The 21,926-nt window shown below is 36.5% G+C and overlaps 1 protein-coding gene across 2 annotated transcripts in view; it reads right to left on the reverse strand.

Moving 5' to 3' along the window:
• Window positions 1–21,926, reverse strand: part of ACTR3 (actin related protein 3) — a 26,845-nt gene that overhangs the window by 4,236 nt on the left and 683 nt on the right. Inside the window, exons 2-8 of one of the 2 annotated variants that reach the window (XM_035896710.1) lie at window positions 10,792–10,847; window positions 6,370–6,494; window positions 5,716–5,826; window positions 4,077–4,172; window positions 3,532–3,639; window positions 1,274–1,417; window positions 370–543 (exon numbers count right to left, since the gene is read on the reverse strand). In XM_035896710.1, the coding sequence (XP_035752603.1) occupies window positions 370–543; window positions 1,274–1,417; window positions 3,532–3,639; window positions 4,077–4,172; window positions 5,716–5,826; window positions 6,370–6,494; window positions 10,792–10,847 (814 nt within the window). Of the gene's footprint in view, window positions 1–369; window positions 544–1,273; window positions 1,418–3,531; window positions 3,640–4,076; window positions 4,173–5,715; window positions 5,827–6,369; window positions 6,495–7,672; window positions 7,733–10,791; window positions 10,848–21,926 lie in introns of those variants that run through there. The other variant, XM_035896711.1, reaches the window with a different exon arrangement.

The raw sequence follows: 21,926 nt of genomic DNA on the forward strand, positions 1-21,926 counted from the left end.
AAAGGCAAGAAGACAGAAAATTTAGAAACTTGACTGTTCAACAGACAGGTAGAAAACAGGGTACAATGTGGTGAGATCTAAAAATTTTATTAAAAATTGCAAGAAGAAAATACGGGTTTAGTAATCCATTTACTTTAAAAGTTTCAGTTATAGTGCTTTGTTTAGATACCAACCAGAATGTATATGAAGATTACCAGCAATCAGGAATCAAAAGCATGTTGACTTACAATAATAGCTGGTATCTGTTTACAAATAAGGAGGAATATAAGTTGGGATAACCACTTCTTTAGAAGTTTGCAAATACTATTTATATGCTATTATCTAAAATGCACCTAAAACAAAAAGTATAGACAATTCAAATCAACTTACCTCAGGATGGAAGAAAATCTCTGGCCCCAGGAATCTCTCATAGCCAACATCAATGGTAAATTCTTTCTTTGAGATAGCATTAATTCCAGTATACTGTTTAATCCACTTGGTACCATCTGTGTCATACTTGTTAAATTCTTTTACTAAGTCAGGGCAAACATAACTAAAGCGTTCCTGAAAATTGAATACGTACAGTTAGAAGTATCATCTTAAGTATGGCAGAGAAGATAGTAGGAACTTTTAAAAACGTGTAGTAATTTAAACCTTTAGAATAAGTGTTTTAAATTGGCAGATACAGAATAGGTCTCAAAAAATGGCTGAACTGACATTTACTGTATACAGTTAGATAATGGCTCAGCTACCACAAATCATTTCTGTGCAGCACTGAAAGCAGCACATCTTGCTGAGCTAAATTACTTTTCATCTGGTTTTCCTCTAAACTTCTACGATGGTGAGAAATGAGTTCTAAAGTATATTGAAGAATTGCCATAGAAACAGGTTTAAGTGTACTTTAAGCTGAATGTCTTTCAGAATAGCTTTGCACTACAAAAAAAGAACACATCAACATTCAGAAAGAATAAAAGAGTGATTAGAGCTCTTTACATTACACATCCCACCAAGAACATTTCCTACTGAATATTACAATAATAATAATAATGGAGGGGAGGAGAAAGGGGAGACTACAAGTGAAGAGTGAAACTCTATGCCAAATTGAGTATATCCCAACAGCACACCTTAAACTTAAGGTATTTCATGTTATTATATTATTTAGAGATTTTTATATTACTTAGAAACAGAGCACCATTACTTGGAAGGACAATGATTTTAAAAGAGTACTGTATTTGAAAAATAGGTATCAAGCTCTAATCTAAAATAACCTTAACATCTGCAATGTTCACGTTACCTTCACTGCTTTAGCTGTTTCCAAGGACTGCTCAGGAGGAATTCCTACTTCTCGCTCCCTCAGCAACTGCTGAATGAAGTATGTTATATCTCGCCCAGCAATTGGAATGTGTTTGATACAGCTGCCAATCACATATCCTTCAGCCTGTAAAGAAAATTAATTAGGAGAAAGCCATTGACAAGAACTCCTTTCAACAAAGCTTAGGAGGGAGGGAGAAAGAGATGGAGTCTAAACTCCTTTTCACTACCTGTGACTGTGAGATTGAAGCCCTTTAAGACTGGATCATTTAATTACCAGAAATCCAATTCTTCAGTAGACTTATTTTACTTGTTAAAGTGTTTCGCTTTGCATTGGCTCATAATTCTTACAAGGTTAGGAGGAACAGAAAGGTCACTAGTACATAAGGCAGACAAATAGCTATACTCACTATTCCTTGGCCTTTATTTTCTCTTCAAATGAGGTTACTCTTACCAAAAAGGTCAAGGAACCTTGTATCGTGAAATATTATTTTAGAATAAATGATGTGGCTCTACAGTCACAGCCACTGATGTAAGACGTTACAATCCACATGAACCAAAATTAATTTTCTGAAAGCAGGGAGAAAATGCATCATTTCAGCACATTAACTAAGACGGCTTAGAACATCAGACTGGCCCATACTCATCCATCAGTCTACCCTTGTAAGTCACACTTGTCCTGGGGGCCAGTATCAGGGCATTAAAAATATCTGATCTAAACGCAGAAATCAAAAGCATTCAGGACTGGCTTTCAACCTCATCAGACCTGCTACATTCAAACAGATGAATCCAGGTGTCACACTAATATTAGATACTTAAAACTTCCTACATACACCCTACATTCACACAAAATGTTCTTTCTAATGTAGAAAACAATGAAGTTATAAAAATCGTACCACTGTTGTTAGCTTCACCACAGATAAGCGTTTGTTAATTCCTCTTTATGTATTTTATCATAAAGTGGTATACTATTGCTTTCAATTTGTTCAACATGTTTAAAAATTCTAGAAATCAAGTGAATGTCTCTACAAAGGAACTTAATGCTTCAAGTGATATAGAATACCTACTCTTATTTCAATTAAAAAAACCCAACCCACAAATCAGGAAAAGTTCAACTGTTTTAAACAGCAATTTGAACTACTAAGTACAACTTAAAAAAAAATACTTAGAAAAGGTTCAAAATGTTGTTGTTTCCTACATCTTATTAAAAATACGCTATCTTGGATAACAGTCTGAACAAAGATTTAGCCAGTACGTTCCACCAAGATTAATAATAAATTGCTACATCACAGCACAGGTTTGATCACCACCAATGCTACTATTTGGTCTAAAAACTTTTAAAAATTGAGGTTACTGTGAATGATAAAGCCTTGTATAGATTTTGATCTTAAAAATTGCAGTCTAACTTCATTTTGAAAAGAAAAATGCATCTGGTGCCTAGGCACATGTTTAACTTTCCAAGGAAAGATGGGCAGAGACACATATTACCAGCCACTTGAAATAAAGAACATTTTTAAATGTTATAAAATTTCAAATATACCTTTGTAAAAGGAAATACATAGCTACAGCAAAAAACCAACTTGACAGTTAAGAAACTGCAGCTGTAAACGTTAATTATTTAATAAAACATATGCTCATACTAATTTTTGCTTTTAATAACTTGATATATTGGAACAGATACTCAACATTAATTAACCTTAGGGTTTGGGGTTTTTTTCCAGTCACATAGGAACTTTTTTTCTTTTTGCTTTTATCACGGATACATAACATACTACTAAATATTGGTCAACAGATGGTAAAAAATTGTAAACAATACTACATCTGCACTCAAATATTTTGTATTCTTTCTATTTTATATATGAATTGACTGAATTAAACAAAATAGTTTCCAAACTATTTGGACTGACTCTTGTAAAGAGCATATTCACTCTTACCAGCAAAAGAAACTGGAAATATGATAAAGCAATACAATTTCATTAATCACTTAGCATGGCATTGGCAAATCACCTTTTAAGATAAGTCATTGGAAGACAATATGCCCTGACAAACTCGGAGCACAGAGTTCTTCTTCGAGAGTTTTTGCACTACAACAAAAACCCATACCCACAACCCTGGAAATTACCTGACATTTTTGCAGATTCCTAGCTATACCTCAGTCTTTGTAAGCGTAAACTTCAGAGACATTACAGGAAAAACTGTTCTCCAGTTAAACTTTTTTCTATAGTTTTGATGTATACTTACAACAGGAATAACATGAGTGACACCATCACCACTGTCTATAACTGTGCCAGTCAGTGTTCGTTCTCCTACTTGTCGTGACGTCCAAGATGCAGCTAAGGCAAGGACAGCCTTGTAAAAGAACACACACAAAAACCAAATCTTCATAAAAGCACACAACAGCTTACAAAAAAAGAGACTGCATAAATGTATGGTTTGACTCCCACTGCTTTTTTTAGCCATGTTCAAACACACATCTTTTTTGCTACTTCATATTCAGAGGGAATCAATTCTTGGCATATCATTATTATGATGTGGTGTGGTTTTGGTTTTTTGGGTTTTATTTTTATTAATCATACAACAGATATTGTACTCTACTGCTTAGAGGCCACCTTCTATATAGGTAACAGAGAAGGGTACCTAGCTAACAGACCACGCATATTGAACATCTAGTGGTGAAACTGCTAACCAAAATTGCATAAAAAGTATTCCAAACACCACTCATACCGTTTTCGTCATGAATTAGTTTTAACTCAAGGAGAAATAACTTTGAACAGCACTGCCCTTACCTGAACAGCAATATATAGCCCTGGAACATTGAAAGACTCGAACATGATTTCAGCAGTATATTCTCTATTTTCTGGAGTATTTAATGGAGGCTCAGTCTATGAGACAAAAAACCCCAAAGTTTTACTGACATTAAAATCAAACACTTGACTTAGCAGGGGGGGAGGAAATCACCAAATCCTAAATTTTGAAAGATGAGTCATTCAACAACAGCATGTAAAAATAATAATGTGCAAAGGATGCTTTTAAAGGTAAATTGTGCAATTAAGAAAAACTAGAAACTCCTCTGACAATAACAGAATTCATGCAAACTGCATTGCAAACCCATGATGATTAAAGTGAAAACAGAAAAACAGAAGTGCAACAAAAACATTACAGCAATTACTGCTTAAGAATTTACATCGATGGCCCCCTTTGTGGGTTGGTTAGCTCATGACAACTTCTGATTTCACTGAAAGAATCAACGACTATCAACCTAAAAATGTCAAAGGATGCAGTTTAGCACATTTAAAGAATGACAATTATTTAGAAGTTTCTCAGTGATTCATTAAAGATAAAAGCTGGTTTCCTTCAGACAGCAATCACTACAAAACAAGTTGATATGATCAGCTGTAGAAACATACTCAACCGAGAGAAGCTAGCAATAAAGCTGTAATTTTCATTAAAACACAAAGCGTACTTAATATTAAGTGTCTCCTCTGAAAAAGCATTTTCTACAGTGCTACAGAATATTTGAGAAAAAAAAATAGCACTTTTCCATTGCATCAACTATGTAACACGACGGTAAAGAGAGGAGGGAGCCAGCCTCTTCAAAGGTGATAAGGACAAGAGGCCATGGCAACAAGCTGCAACATGGGAAATCTTAAGTGGGTATTAGGAGGAAAAAAGATAACATGAGGGGGGTCAAATAGTGGGAAAGGGGCCCAGAGTTGTTATGGCACCTTGATCCTTGGAGATATGCAAAGCTTGGCTGGACACAGCCTTGAGCAACTGCATCTAATCAGACCTGCTTCAAGGAGATGGTTGCATTAGATGCTCTTTAACAAGTTTGGCCAACTTGTAATTTCAAACTTGCTCTTTAAACATCAGACTAAAACAAATTGCCTATTTCAATGGCCTTAAATAAAATACTAAGGAATAGCAGATACTTCAGAGCAACATTGACCTTAATTCAGATCCAATTTGCCCAAATACGACAATCAATCCTTCTGATTTCACACATTAAAAAAAAAAAAAAAAAAAAATTTCACTGTCTAGACACACCATCCAGGTGGCAGCATTGTCAAAACAAAATAATTGTAATTATGTCAAGTCAAAACAGACAGTACTTTTTTGCCTCATAAAAGTAAACATGGTTATTGAATTCAGTGGATAAGTAGTAGAAAAAAAAAAGGACAGAGCAGACAATTTGGAGGGAAATGAGAAGAGAACAGAAAAAAGTTCGCAGTTCAGACACTCTGACATCTTAAGAAAATTAAAGAACCTGGATGGGATAAGCCAGGTCGGGAAAATTTCAAGTAATTTATATTTACTTTAGTTTTCAAGATAAGCATATTCATATTTAAGAATTATGACGTAAATCAGCACAAACATTCCTACTAGTCATATGCAATTTCACAAGTAGGACATAATTTTACCTACCAAAAGAAAATAATGGTCCTCAGGTTCTGCCCTTAGATACTTAAAGATTACTTGCTCCATAAACCTCTCCATCAAGTCCCAGTCTTCAACTATACCATGGCGGATGGGCCACTGTTGCAGAAGAATATCAAAATGTAATTGGAAACAAAAGAAAGAAAACAAACACACATTGTTTTCAACTGCAGTAAAAGCATGCGATCTACACAGGCAAGAAACCTTGCATTAGGTTTTCCCTGACACCTATTTGAAATTCAGATTCCAACCTTGAATAGCAGCGACAATACATTGCGCTTTTCTCAGTATAACAGAATGGTGGCACTAGGAGAAACCAAAGGTTCCCCTAGCCCAGCATCCTGACTCTGCTGTTCCTGCTTCAAGATGCCAAGGAACATGAAAGAACATGAAGAACATTTCTGTTTAACACTCTCCCAGCCTCCCTTGATTTCAAAAGAAATATATATTCACATGCTTTTTTTGCAAATTCCCACAGGCTCCTGAAGGTCAACAAAACCAATACTAAACCTTATTTTCCATTAAAACAAAATTAACAAGAAAATAAGATTAACCAAAAAGCATTCATAAGAAGCTGTTTACTATATAGCTGATGCTTTCTAAAGAGTATCAGAAAATTATTTTAAATGTTTCTCTTAGTACCTTGGTTGCATAAGTTGGTTTTTCTATTGCTTCATCCCCAATAAAGAAGTCTAAATCGTCAACACCTTTCAAAACCCTCCTTTGTGCTTGATCGACCACTTTTGCGGATTCTTTGATTGCAATACCTTTAACAGAGAACACAAACAGTTTTGTAGATCATATACCCTGCACAAAAACAAAAAAAAAAACCCCACCAAAAAAACCCCACACCCCAGTATTCAAGAAAAGGAGCGCACTGTAATTGTATTCATCCTTTGTTTCAGGTATAAGCACAGAAAACTAAATAAAACACAGAAAAATTGAATTCTAATCATAGGTAAACATAATTAGGATTTATGAAGTAACACAATACAGATCTAAATACAGATTTGTTAGACACTCAACACGCAATCAGAGAAATAAAATACGAAAATAATCACTAAGGGTATCCCCAGAGATATCATTTTAATGTGCTAATTTTCTGCACATTCCTCTAATAATTATAAAAAAAAGGAAAGCGGTTATAGAAGTTGTATGAAGAGCAAAAAAGAAAACATGTTGCCATTATATAAATGGATGCTTTACTTCATTTGCATCCATTTGATTTCTGGACATACTAAGAAAATTAGATATGGTACACAAAAGGGACTGAACAGCAACTAAATAAGCCAAACATATGTACAAAAGAAGGCAGGAAAAAAGAATTAGGAGCAAACATATGGCATACAGAAAAAGTAAACTGGACGGAAATAAAAGGAGTATTTTTAAAAGAACAGAAATTTGTATGTCCACGTGATGCACCTTTAGATGCTTTAAAACAGATTTTCACAAAGTCTATGTTTAATTTCTTTCTTTAAATCTTACTCCTATCTTATCATTAAGAATAGGATGGAGAATTTCATTTAGGAAAGGCTATAAATCTCTCCTTCACTTCAAGGAATAACTGGCAAAAGTTAAGAGTTTGTATCTTGGCAATTTATTCCTTCCAGGATAATTACTCATCATAAATAAAGAAAAAGACTTTTATCAGAAGAATACTGGCTAAGACTAAACACAGGATCCTGGAAAGATGGATCAGTGATTAGATATCACAGGAACACAGATACTCCCTTCCCTCATCTTTTGCATCAGCCCCCTGGCTACCAGGGTTGCAGCGCCAGCAATACCTGCTGTATTTTCACATCTTACTAATTGCCTTTAAACACAATCCTTTACACAAATAAGGAAATTCATAGATATAAGAAGCATTAAAATCAGCCTCAAATATTCAAAGGTCGTGATCCAACAGCTTTTTCAAAGGCAGAATTATTTTGCTAATTCTCACCTTCAGTAAGAAGTTCTGTTTGCTCACAACTAAGATTTAAAAAAAAAAAAAAAAAAAAGTTATGAAAACAGCTGCTGCAGGCTCAAGCTCACCAGACACAGGGCGGCACAGCAAGAGGATTTGGGAATCAATAGCACGCTAGGGTAAAGAGCCATTAGCTCACTGATGCTCCCCATCCTTCTCCCTTCTCTTCCCATAAAGAGCAATGAAAGCAGAGCTGTGCAGCCAAAGTTAAATGTTGTGAAAGACTGAACAGGATGAAACAGAAGACGTTATTTTGAGCTCTTCAGGAAGAAAACTGAATCATACTGTAACTTCTGTAGCAGCTTACAGGAGGGCAGAGGGGAAGCAAAAGGCTGAAAGAAGCTGAAAAGCACGGGGGGGAGCAGATCGGAAGTAGAAGCTAAAATCATGGGGAAGGAGATGTCGCAAGGCCAGTGTGTGCTGTAAGTGAAAAGAATCTTGCCAAATATTTTTCAGGTCATCATTACAGAGCTCACACATTTTGGGCAATTTTTTTGTCCAGGTGTGTGCTGTCTTCAAGAAGTTTCAAGTAAAATACCATCACTTGTCATAGGATTATAGAAGTTTTCAAGTCAAAGTGGTTTCACCCTGTTAGAAGCCTAAAACAAGATGGGAGCTCTGAATATTTTGCTGACCTTGAGGCTAGCCTGTTCAGTCCCAGTTTTGAAAGTCAGAAATGAGAAGGAAACAACCTGAATCATATCCTGAAAATACAAACAGGAAAATAAATCTTGCCGAAACCAGAGCTAGGCTACCGCGATGTCTGAAGATGGGCTGCACTCCAAAGGTATCTCAGAGCATTTGCTTTTGGTTTGCTTGGCAAAAGAATCAAGAGCTTTTAGAAAAAAAAGAGGACATACTTGCATCAAATCAATTTTTGTGCTTAACCACTACTCAAGCCATTTTTTTTTTCTTTTAAAGGTAAAGAAAATGCCATCTAACATGTAAGCTATCACAGATAAACTGAAATAGATGACAAATCAAGAGAACTAGTGGGTAATGGAAAGAAGTTGATTCCTATTTTAACATACAGCAGGAAAAGAGAATTAAGTGAATAAAAATCAAGCAAAATTAATGATCTGCTAAGATCTAAAAAGCAGCCGGGGAGAAAGCAGTGAACCCAAGTCTCTTCAAAAAAAAAAACTGGCCCAATACATTCTCATTTACTTCACTTTTCAAGCAAGCATTTGCCATTTCTACAGAAGCATATTCAAAATCAAATCAAGACCAAAAACATAAGAGAGGAGTGGGAGATAAAAATTTATTAAGAGCAGGAGTGAGTAAGATAAAGAGCAAGTGAACAAGGCAGAAGGAATGCTGCTCGAACCTGTTTAACAGCAAGTATTTTTTAAGGGAATCAAATTGATAACATGCAACCACCACTGCTGGAAGTCAAAGGAGAAACCAAACCATTTTTCCTCTGTGGATAATATTAAGGAAACTAGACACTGAAGTGTTTGAGAAGTTCCACATTTTTTTGTAACACTTTACTTTGAAACTAGGTATTGCTATACTCTTTCTGTTTCTCTAATGTGGATTACACCAGTGCTATTTTATTTCCTTTGAGGCAAAGGATTAATGCAAACTTGTGCAGTTACTGTAATTATCTAACTTGGATTACAGTACAAATAAGAGAAATGCCTTTTTCAATACGAGAATTGCAGTCAAGGACCATTTCAGCTGCAGGAGAATCTAGACTAGAGTGTTTGGGGTTGTTTGGTTTTTTTTGTTTTTTTTTTTTAAATACGCCACACCTTATCAAAAAGCTGTCAAAAAATCTCATTTCCCCCCTTTTTCTTTTACTTTAATAGCATCCCTGTTGTATAAATTTCTCTGCTTAATGATTTGACAGATCATTTCATTCCCAGAATTTGTTTATAAAGTGTCATGATATCGCTTCTCCTTTTTTGGAACAAGAAAGTAATTTTAAAATTAAATAATCCAAATCTGAGGATGTAGAAAAAGTATGTAAACTCTACTTATCTGAAATAAAATAACCATTTGCCCATTTTTAAAGACCACTATGAAGCAAATGGGCTTCATTAACTTGATTTTAAAATCTAATGTTAAAACTCACTTTTGTGTGCAAAACAAAACAGTATATTTTGTATGCCACTGAGGTAAACCAAATGAAATTCAATTGGAAAAACAAATGATTGAAGAACTACATATAGAAGTCATTGAAAGGATTCTGTCACTTGTACGAAAACAGGAGAACGCATTAAGTGAATTAACCTTAACTTTCCATTAGAATTGCTTTTTGACGTATGTTTTCTAGAAAAATTAACAGAGCGCCTGAACTATCACGTTCTATTTTACAGCGACTATGCTTAAGTATTCTTAGTTCTAGCTCTTTTCCTGTTGCATTTACAAGGAAAACCGGGTGTACTAATTATTCCTTTTTACCAGGATGTAATATGTGATTACTTTGGCACACGTGAACAATGACAAAATGCCAAGTGGTGTAGGAGGTCAAAAGGTGAAGCATTTCTAAAGGAAGCTGATTGAGTTCCATTCTCCAGAGTAGAGCCATATCACTTCAAGTGGGAGAAACAGTTCAGAAGATAGGGAGCAAATAAACAATTTTACGTGTGGAAAAAAAAAAAAAATTTGTTTTGTAAATAGAACAAGAAAACATTTAAATTAAGTAACACAGCTGTAATACTGAAAAATACCTGGAAGTATAACATTTTAAACCCTAAAGACATTAAAACATCCAATTTTAACATTTTTTTTCTAGCTAAAAATCAACTAAACTTTAACCTGAGAAGTCCCTAATAAGGGACAAAACTTCTAAAAAGTAATTATAGACACACTACTGTATTTTAATATCGTTTCAAATTCCAAGATATTAATTTCAAATATTAGTATACCATTTTAATGAATGTATCTTTCTGAACTGAGCATCCATAGCAAAACAGAACAGAGCCATGCTACCACTCTGTGTCATCACTCAGAGGTCTTTTCAAGGCGCTCACTTTTAACTGGGGTGGGGTTTTTTTTGGTTTTTTGGTTTGTTTGGTTTTTTTTACATAACATGATATAGAAACTCTAAGTGCAACTTCAGCATTCATACACAAGTAACAAATACTTACATGAAGGAATAATGAACTGGGGTTCAGTATTACCGGCATATCCGAGCTTTGTGTACCTATTGAAGGGAAAAAAGGTTGTGTTATTATATTTGATAACACAAATACCAAAGATATCTCCCTTTTTTAATGAACACACCTCTCTTCCCATATCAAAGAGACCCACTGAATTTCCTTTAATAATAAAAAACAAACAAAAACAAAACTAAAAAAACCACTAAAGAACTTATCTTTTTTTAAAAGGTAAAACAATGCTCCCTACCACAAGACAAGTATCATTACTAACTTCTACTCTACTAAAATTTTACTACAGAACATGAAGTATATGATTCAATTTATCAATGCTTAGGAGTATAATTTAGAATCAGAGTAGTTCTTCCCTGCTCAGCCGTTTGCATTTTTATAGAAATATTTTCATATAGTGAGTGTTAGTGATAAAAGTGATTTTGTAACTGCTAACTATAGGGAAAAAATTCCCTTGCCCATGGACTGCCAGCTGGGCCCGTGGCAGGGCTGGCCATCATTACTTCAGAAGCATTTCCCAAGATGTACTGTCATAGGTGGCAAATACTGACAGCTGATAATGACCGTGGTAGCAAACGAATTTCTATTTAACAAATGAAAAACAGTCTTGAAAATGTGTTTAATAAGACTAAGGAAAGCAAGAGGAAGAGAACTACACACCTTCACACACCTGATTTCCAGACTGTGCTATGGATATATACATCATCTGTCATGATGTCAGAAACCTGAAGAAATTGCCAATACATTCATTAAACAAACCTACAAAACTCAGTACCAAAACTACCCAGCTGCTAGAAATGCTGTTACAAGAGTTAACAACAGCATGGGCAAATTCTAAAATGTGCAGACCAAAATACACACTGCATTCAGAAGTTACAGCCTACACACAAGCTTTTAACACACACAGACATGATGAAGTTCTCATGTTCTTTATACAGTCAGGCAGCTGTACTAAGGTAGCACCATCAGCAAAAGCATGAAACACTGTAGTAGCACCTCGACAATTTTCAGCACTCAGATATAAACCCAGAAGATCTTAGGCGGTATAAGGCAGTACTAACTTTAACAATCCATAAATTTATGTCAATAACACAGTAAAGTGCCTGGCAAGAAATACAGTAAGAGGTTGGTTTTTACAGGCTAGAGGAGGAGTGCTGCTGCAGTGGGCTTTGCTGTGATGCTCCTGATGCAGTGGTTCACAATTTGCTCGTGTGTCCGCTAACACGGACACAATTTCTAGTGCTGGGCCAGGAGAAACAGCACCCTTGAAAGGAAAGTATCTTTCTCTCTAAATAGTGAAGTGGTTAGCACAGGACTTCATCTAACACCAAAAATGTTTTGCAAGGAAAGTATTTTTAAAGCTGTAAACCTCATCTTATCTCTAACACGCTGTAACAGTTGGGAGTTGCCATGCAAAAAAAGGACTTCATGTTGATCTACAGTAATATTTACTGAAAAATAAAACTTCACTGGCAAAATAAGATACATAATGGAAAAGAAAAAAGAAGCTAAACACCTGAAAGAAATTTACCCCTCCCGAAGAGATCAGCATTATGCACTGTACGTGCCTGAACTCAGGACACGCAACTCTGATTTTGCAGACTCAGGTTACAAGCAAGCACATTTTATAAAAATTTCTTCTTGAATATCTAGTTCCTAAAAGAAATCAAGAGTTCCACAGCCTGATGCTTCTATAAGCTGTCATGCAGAATAAAACCATTCACTGTATCGATAATGTCTTAAGAGGCTTTTAGTTCCACAAGAAAATTAGTAAGAAAACCAGCAAATATTGACTCACTCCCTCTACCTTCCCCCGCAAATCAGGAACTGTGGAGTGTATACTCTAAAGCTACATCTACAGAGGAACTTTGGAACCTGAAGGCTACATAAACCTAAAACTTTAACAAGCAAAAAAGTTAAAAAACATTTGATTATTAAATTCAGTATTTCAAAGAAAACAAAAGCTGAACTGTTGCAGGTAACAGGCTGCTTGTGGTGTGGGAGGCTGCCCAGCACACACACGCACAGCCAGCAGACTGAAAGAAAAACAGCCAAATGAAAGATGCATTTTACATAAAAAGACTGTATTCAGACATAAAATCAGCATATCTAAAAATACTAAGGCCTACTCAGCAAGAAGTCTCCCGACTCATGCAAAATAAAAAGTCCCATTTTTAGACTTCCAAAAAAGGAAAGAGGAAAAAAAAAATATGAAAAAACCCCACATGGCTTCTGGTCTCTGAATATTAAAGCGTTATAGCCGTGAGTCTCTAATGCAAGGCTTCACGTCCCTGGTGTACCAAGATGACCTTGCCACTTTCTCCCTTCTGCATCAGGGGTGCCACCACTGCTCGCTCGCCCACGGGGCGGGGAAGGGACCCGCTGTTCCCTCCCGCGCCACCCCAGCTCCATGCTTGCAGGCACAGCCAGCCTTTTGCCATACTCCTACGGCGATGGTACTATGGGCTTGTGGACAGTAGCTAGGGCTGCCAGGGACTATGGTAATACACATAATAAACAGTAAGCTTGATTTTCATCACTAAACATATATAGAGGTACTCCTGAGTTAAAATTGAGTTTAAAAATGCAATAGGTGAGACAAAAGGCAAGTTAAAAAATTAATAAAAGTTGATAAAAATCTTTGGTTCTCCAAATGCACAATCTAATAACAGTGTTTCTTTTTTAAAAATTATCTTTTGCAAAGATGATGCTTTATGCAGACCGATCAGATCTATTCTACTTGAAGTAAATATTTAAACCACGTGAAAAAAGGATGCCATGGGCAAGCTGCATTTCACAAGTATACACTTTCCACAAGCAGTTTGTACAGGGCAAAGTGTGGCTGACTAATGTATGATTCACAGGGGAACGAGGCACACCCTGTCTTCTTCAGAGCAGCAATCACAGCCACTACAGAAAAAAAATCCTGATATTAAAGATAACGTAAGGCAGTACCAATACTGGATCACAGCTTGCCTTGCTTGGTACGTAGCACTGAAGAGTGTCCAGAGGGACTTCCATGGAGACAGGCAGGCACATGTCATTTAATGAGACATAAACTCAGCTTTCCCATACTGAATTTGGGGCACTCCGCAGTAAGAGAGCAAGGCACTGTACAAATGAGTATAAAATCATAAGCAGATTTCTACTAAAATCTGTAACACAGATCTGATCTACAAAATCCAAAGGTGAAAACCTGAATCCAACCTTGATCATTCAGATGTTTTCCTTTATTTCTCCACATTCAGCTACTTGAAGTGTTTCTGTAGGCCTATTAGCTCATTTAAGTAGAAAAGGAGAAAAAGCAAAAAAGAACCAAAAAACCAAACATGGCAAAAAATGTTGTTGGATATTCATGACCTTCAGATTTACTTAGCTACAAAGTATCCAAAAGCAGTCCACATAGTCTGGATACATATGTGCATGTAAATATATACAGAACCATATACACACACACCCCCATGCTATCTACCAATATACATATATATGGTGCTGATATTCGCCAGTGACTTCCCCAAAATGTCTCCAAAAAGCAGCAGGGTCTCACACATCATCCTCCGGCCTGTGCAGATGTAATGATGCCACAAACAGAGTATGATTTTTTGAAGGGGACACGCATACCACAAATGGGGTGGGGAGTAGCAACTAATGAAGGCTCCTTCCAAGTTAACTCTACTAATCCACATCTCAACAATCAGTGAAGGAATATCTCTAGAGGCACATCTACCTCAAACTCACACCCTGAAACTGCAAAGTAGCTCTGTACTGATCTGCCCAAGAGATCTCTGGAAGGACAGCCAAAAGGCTCACCACAGTGTTCTCAGCTGTGCTAATGGGATTTCTCATACGTGCTCTCTCACCTAGAATAGATGTTTCTGAAGATACGACATGAAAGCAATGTCACTTGAAGGTTACTTACGTATTAGTCATGCAGACAATTTTAAAGCCAAAAGGAAATAGCACTTAGAGCAAGAACTTTTAATGAGACCGTCATTAACAGAACCTCCGCCTGCAAACCTCAAACCATGACCATGCACCTTGCTCCACTTCTTTCCTGTCCACAACAAACATCATTCTGTATAGTCTCCCAAGTTATGCACCCTAGTTCTAGCACAACTGCCATTTTAATGCAAGGATGGGCAATGCATTTGTTTAGCTGCTCTGAGAAGTACAACAGAAATGGGGTGGCCCAACATGAGCTGTGTCCTTGTCATTTTGCTGACAGCTCCATGCAAAGACACGAGTTACTCAAGCAGAAGCGGAGAAGAGCACTGGAGGGCAAACGTCACCCAATCTTCAACTTCTGTAGAGCAAATCTGGGTTGCAGCCTACCCCTCTACTACTCCTAATGACCTGAACTAAAACCAGTTTCATGCATAGGACATTTTCTTTTTTCCTTAATGCACACACAAACAAGAATAAGATGTTAAGAAGTTAAACCGCATTTATTCTTAAAAGCTAGCTGATGCTGCCTTTTTGTAAGGTGCCACGCTTGCTCAGGCAGCAGGAGATCTGTACTTCATATCCTCTTCCATCCAAATGGGTTTAGAGCCAATCATCCATTTCCCATAAAAGCCTCTTGCCATTTGCTTATAAACTCTCCTGAGGCAAGAGTGCTTCGCATTTCTTTCCTGAAACCATGTAGAAAAGACTCCGAGAAACAAGGGCCAAAGACAGAAAGCGAGATGATTGCCGCGTTACCAGAACACACATCTTAGAAGAGGTACAATTAGAGTTTTGACCCCTACTCCAAAGACTGCTTGATTATTTCATTCCATGTCCATACAGGCATAGATATGGCTACCTTACAGTCAGATTGCATATGGCTTCCTGGAAGAAATTTTGCGTTTTCCAAGTGATACTGTGCCAGTGGGAGTAAAAAATTATCACCACACACAACAGCATACTGGCCACTTAAAAGAAACAGTAACAGATGAGTGGTTTAGAAGAAGCAATCTCTACTAATTTCTGAATGCAATACTAATACCAGAGCCCAGGAGTTTCAGGCCTGGGAATCATTATTTGATTAAACTATTTTCCTACACTTTAAAATCAGACGCCTAGGACCTGGAAATTTTAAATGCACCCTGGCACTTCTGTTGTCCTGCTTAGACAATTCCCATCTACATGCCAGCATCTTCAAATTCTCTGCGGAGCGGCCAAATGCACCAACCAGGATTTCACTCCGCAGCTTTCTGAGGGTCCTCCGTGGGTCTAACCCAAAGAATGTAACTGAGAAAAAGGCTGCAGGGGGCCATTTCTTTGGATCAACCCGGAGCAAAGAAAAACTCCAAAACCAGACAGAGGCCTCAATTACATAGAGGAAAGAACAGTGGAGAAGCTTACGAAGTCTGCTGCCTTTGCAGATGAACTACCTTCATTAGCACAGTCTGCAAACTATCTCGCCATTTAAATCCAACCTCATAACCTCACTCCTCTCAAGACACTGCAGCAGTAAATTCTCCATATATACTACTTGAACACAGCAAGGACCATTATAATATTTGTATGTGAATCTGCCTGCTAAAATAAATTTTGTTTATGCAGGTCTCCTCCATCACAGATTGCTTGACACTTAGCAGTATAACAATTTTTACAGAGAGACAGATAAGTGATTGCACAAAAAAGTACTTTTCTTTATTATCTCGATTTATGATATTTCAAGCATTACTTATATCTTTAAATTACTATTAAGTAAATAACATTATTATGAATGGCTCAAGATAAAATATATAAAACCAAGAAAGGTTATTTTACAGTTTCACAATTTGACAGTTTCACAGCAGACCACTGTATGAGGGCATGCAAGGTAGTGCAGATGCAACTTAAGTTTGCTGAAGCATGTAAATTCTTTGCTGCAAGTGTGCATACAGCAGCAGAATTCATTGCTGGCTAAGTTAATTGCAATTTTCCTAGAGTTAAGGTAAGTGAGCAGGTTGCAGAAGGCACTACAGAAAAGCTCAGAAAGTGTGGACATTTTAAGGAGGACATGCACATGTTAATATATTCAAAAGGGCATGAAATAAATCAAATGGCAAAAAGTCCAAGTTTTTAAACAGAATGGAAAGGAATTCTTCAATATCCAGCTCCTTACAGATGGTCTGTCTGTCAAAGACATAATCAAAAAGGGCTTAATATCCTTTCCTATTCTAACTGGATAAATTCTACGCACACAGAATTCATAAAGTAGATACAGTGTTTTTACTGTCTAATGTCTTTAGATAACTGCTTAGAAGTGGAAAACTTCTGAAACATGGATGAGCCCGTCATACAGAAAGCCTCATGTTACTGAAAAGCCTGAACAAGCCTTTGTTTTTATTTGTTGCTTTTCTTCTACCATCCTTCTTGCACACCAGATGAGACTGAAAAGCCTAGGGAGTATTTACTTCTCAAATCCCCATAAAGTGAAATAATGAGAAAATGATGGTGAAAGAGGAAAGCCATCTTGCCCCTTTAAAAAAGGTCCCAGCTCTAGCATCAGGTGCAAATTGGTTAAGCAGCAGCAGATCAGAAGTCCCTGAAGGAACTGATTATATTAGGAAAATGGGACTTGTATTAATAAATTAGTTTACGATCTCTTTTCAAATGTCCTTGATAAAACATAAGCAAAAGACTTTGAAATGAGTCACGCGTTTCATATTTTTATATCTTTAGCTAATATATATTGCCTTTTACACATCACTGGTTGGCATTTTTAAATAGTGACTGCTTCTGTCAAGTTTTAAAACACTTGTTGATCAAAAATGTTTTAAGTAATCAATAGCAAAATCCAAAGAATTAGCTCTATAAGTGGAAAAAGCACACAAGGTTGGAAGTGCTCTCAGATGAAGAATCTTGTTAAGCTGTAGATGAGACATGAAGGGATGGTAAAAAGGATTTCAAAGACATATGGGACCCCTAGACACCAGAGATGTTTCAAAAATGGCAGCCTGCAACCTTGGAATTAACTGCATTACTGGATATCTGAAACTATTTTCTTACAATATTTCCCCCGAAAAATATCAGTTCACTCAAACAAGAACTTTCACCCTGACAAGAAATACTTCTTTGCCACACATTGTAACTGTCACAGTAAACCAAACCGTAAGCAGACTGAAGTGGTGTGCAATTTACAAAGTGAGGTCAAAAGCAGCTTGAAAGAAAAACGCTTCTAATAAACATTTATTTCCCAAATAGGAAAAAAAATACCTCTAAAAAGGGTTAATCTGCTTTTAAAAGTATCTATATTTTTATCTAGAATGTTTATCCATTGCTGCTTTTTATCAGCAGCTACATCTACAACTCAAAGTGCAGACATGACTGTAACGCTTGCTAGTAAAATCTAACTAAAATAGGTACCGAAAAACCGCAAATGGCCAGACCGGAACCCTTCAGGTGCGTGACTAAGAGGAGCACGGAGGCAATAGCAGCCTGTGCTACACATCATTCAGAATAAATTCACGTGCATTATAATTAGTCTCCAGGTGACAGTTTTTACACCAGCCTGGAGAACAGAGGAAGCTACCATATTGTGCAGCTTCTGGTTTTACTAACATTTGGATGGAACAAACAACTTTCAAATTTGCTCTATGTTTACTTGCATCAAAACTAAAAAAAAAGCAAACCAAAAAAACCCACACATGCCACCCAACCAAAAAAACCCACCACAAAACGACCCCAGCACTGATAGTTTGACTCTGGAAAAGTTCTTGTCTCATAAAATAAACGCAAAAATAAGATGCATTAAAAGCGTAGTTGAAAACGAGCCCATATTTAAGTGTTTAAGACTAACAAAATCCAATTCAGGCATTCTGATAACATTACCATCTAAATTTGTAATCCCAGTCAATTTTATTTATACCTGTAAAATCCATTTCAAGTATTTGATGCTGACATGTATTTTAACACAGAAAATAAAAAGTTAGCTTTCCTTTGACTACATTTTCCTCAAAGTAAGAGGAGCAAACTGCTTTAGATATTATCTTTGTATAATGAAAGTAGTTCGTGTTGGCAAAAGCAGAATGCTCTCTCTTTACTTACTGCTTGCTTTGAGACTTCTAGACTAATTCATTTTAACAAGTGTCTTAACAGTGCCACACCCACACGATACTAACCTATACTGCTAGGTCTTTTAATAAATTTATATTTAATTTTTATGCAAGTTTTCTGAGCATTTTCCACAGCCTGACTACTCCATGCAGTATTTCCAAAGAACAAGGAAAGAACGCACCAAAAGTTTGGAAGTCCACATGACTAATTACTTAATGGTATAAATTACTTATTGGGGGGGGGGGGATTAATTTAGCAACTTTCTACATCATTTGCCCAAAGTAAGCTGAACATTGCACGGACTTTTATTAGAAAGAAAAAAACCCAAGAGAATATATTAACCATACATACTTTTCATCAGATAAAACAAGGAGGGACTAATTCAATCAACAAATACTTAACCTCCAAGTAAACAAAATCTTTCACTTGAAGAAATTAAATAGGCAAAATCTGAACCATATGATGCAGAAAGAGCCACAGCTGACATAAACCTGACTTCACTTGGAAGCTTTTCCAAACATATGCAATACAGTGGCTAAAACTGCGAAGTTACTCCACGTTAAAAAAAAAAAAAAAAAGTTGAGCATTTGTGCTTACTCTTTGCAGTTTCAGCACTTGAGAGCTCCAGCTTTGAACCAATAGCTACTACGCTGTCGTCCCAATCACACCAATCTGAGCGGAGGGTAAAGTGAAACCAAAGAGACAGAGCATGGACAGGAGAGAAGGAGCACACAGCAAGCACTGCAGGAGACTCTCAGCACACTCCCAATCTGCCCAGTACGCTGGTTAGCATAGGTAACCAAATGTTTTCCATCAAGAATAGACTTGCATTAAAACATCAGTTTACATATTTATCATGTTACACCATACTCCTAATAAAAGATGGCTTCCAATTAGAAACAGTTGTCTTGTACAAAAAAACCCACCCCACTAAGCTGTGGACAAAAACATACCACTGACTTTTGCTTAATATAAAAAGCAGATCTCATTTAATAAGATCACAGAGATTCTGAAGTCTGGCTGCAAATATGCAAGCAGTCACACTGTGAAAGCTCTTGCAGATGATAAACAGCATGATAAATCCAAGGCAAGTCATAACAAATAAAATGCTTATACTGAAAAAATAGATACGTAAGAGATACTGCATCAACTAATGAATTAAAATTTGGATTAATTCATTGGTAGCAGGGTACAGTGAAAATAAAGTATCAACAGACAACCTCCTGTCTGCATCTTGCTCTCTATAGACTCAGCATGCCAAAACACATCCTGTGCGCAGCTGCAAACATTTGCAATGACCACAAGAGAATAATAAAGAGAAAAAGGAAATCCCGGGGGGAGGAAATAACTAAATTTATCTAGAGTTTTTCCATGTTTAGTCTTAAAAATGCAAACTCATAATTGAATTATGTTATACCTACATTAAAAGTCATTGGATAAAATTATGACTTCTTCAATGTTAGATATAATCCTCCTTGACAACTGATAAAAAAAAAAAAGGCACTTGGAAAGGACAGATGCTTCATTTTGATGATTAAAATAATCCTGCTATAGACACTAACAAGTTTGCAATCGAACTGGTGTTTTTAAGCATCTACCCAAGGATGATTTTTGTTAGATTGGTACATCTAATATATTTTAGTTCTGTGATTAAAAAAAAAAAAATTAAGAATTAAAGCAATAGAGATTCCTTTTTCTACGCAGAGCAGAAAAGGACTCATTAATTTCATTGGGATAAACTGAAATATTATTTATTTTAGCTTTGAATTTAATGTTTTCTCCTTAAAGGCTTTAAATGAAGAATGTTTGTCCAAAATTAAAGTTAACAAAAAAAGTCTGGTTTAAGTTGCTGAAGACTTCGTGCATTTCCCAAAGAAAGTCTGCAATGGTGAAACTAAACGTTGAAACATTATGTTGAAACTTTGAAATTGCATAAACTAAAAGACCAATCACACAGTTTCTTATATGTGCCTATAAAATAATACAGAGGATGGATTACTACTCAGGACCTTGTACAGTATTTCTGAAGTCCCAGAAGCTGTATTTTCAACTAATTTAGACAAGCAAATGTCCATCAGACTCATGCAATCAACACATTTTCCGGGCAGAAATTTCAAGCCAGGTACTAAACGACGACTGAGAAACAAGAAGGGACCCTGTCCTGTCCCACCCATGCACCCTCAAAACCCTACCCCAGCTCAAACCCTCCCTCACAACCAGGGCCCAACTCTGGTGTCGGTGACAGCGCGAGCTTCCCCTGCACGCAGGAGTAGGAGCTCTGCTGTACACAGAAGGTGGCTTATTTATCATTAACGTCACAGATTCAACCTACGGGTGCAAGTGGGTTTGTCCTCTACTCAGAAATGCTGCACAACACACGTACACACACCTTTTTTTTAATAAACATATATCAAGCAGGAAAAGGAAAAACAGAACGACTGGAAGGTGCTGTGCATCTTGGACGGCTTCTGACACGCATTCCAGTAAGATATCAACTGATTCCTATAATGGAATTCCAAAATATATTTGTGTGTGTGTATAGGAATATATATATTCCTAACTGCATTCTTATTATTCCTAATTATATTGTACGCTCTGTGCATTTAGTGTTACAATATAGACTGTGATGTATTAGAATCATTTAAGAGACACCACAGGTCATCATGGGTCTTCAGAACCTATTTGCAATTATTAAAAAAATTATATATATTAAACCACAACCCTCCAACTAGCACAACTCTTTTTCTGTGTTAAGGATGAAGCATTTCCCCCTCCTTCCCTAAACACTTCAGCTACTGGCAAGCCACAGATATTCTTAAAATCCTGGAAGAGTATTTTTTCCATATCCCACTAAGGAATTATTTTGTTCATGCTTTCCATACTGAAAAATTACTTCTGGGATGACACAACATAGAGAAAATTCATCCCAAAAGAGAACGTTTTCATGAAGACTGGAACCCATGAAAGGTCATGACAAGATATCCAATTGAAATATTAACTGCAAGAATATCACAGTGCTGAAGTATTTATACTAAATAGAAGTTATGATTTGAAAATCTGTGGAAAAAACCCATGTCTGGAATGTT

Source organism: Egretta garzetta, unplaced genomic scaffold (genome assembly GCF_000687185.1).
Source record: "Egretta garzetta isolate BGI_Z169 unplaced genomic scaffold, ASM68718v1 scaffold416, whole genome shotgun sequence".
In the NCBI taxonomy this organism is placed as follows: Eukaryota; Metazoa; Chordata; class Aves; order Pelecaniformes; family Ardeidae; genus Egretta; species Egretta garzetta.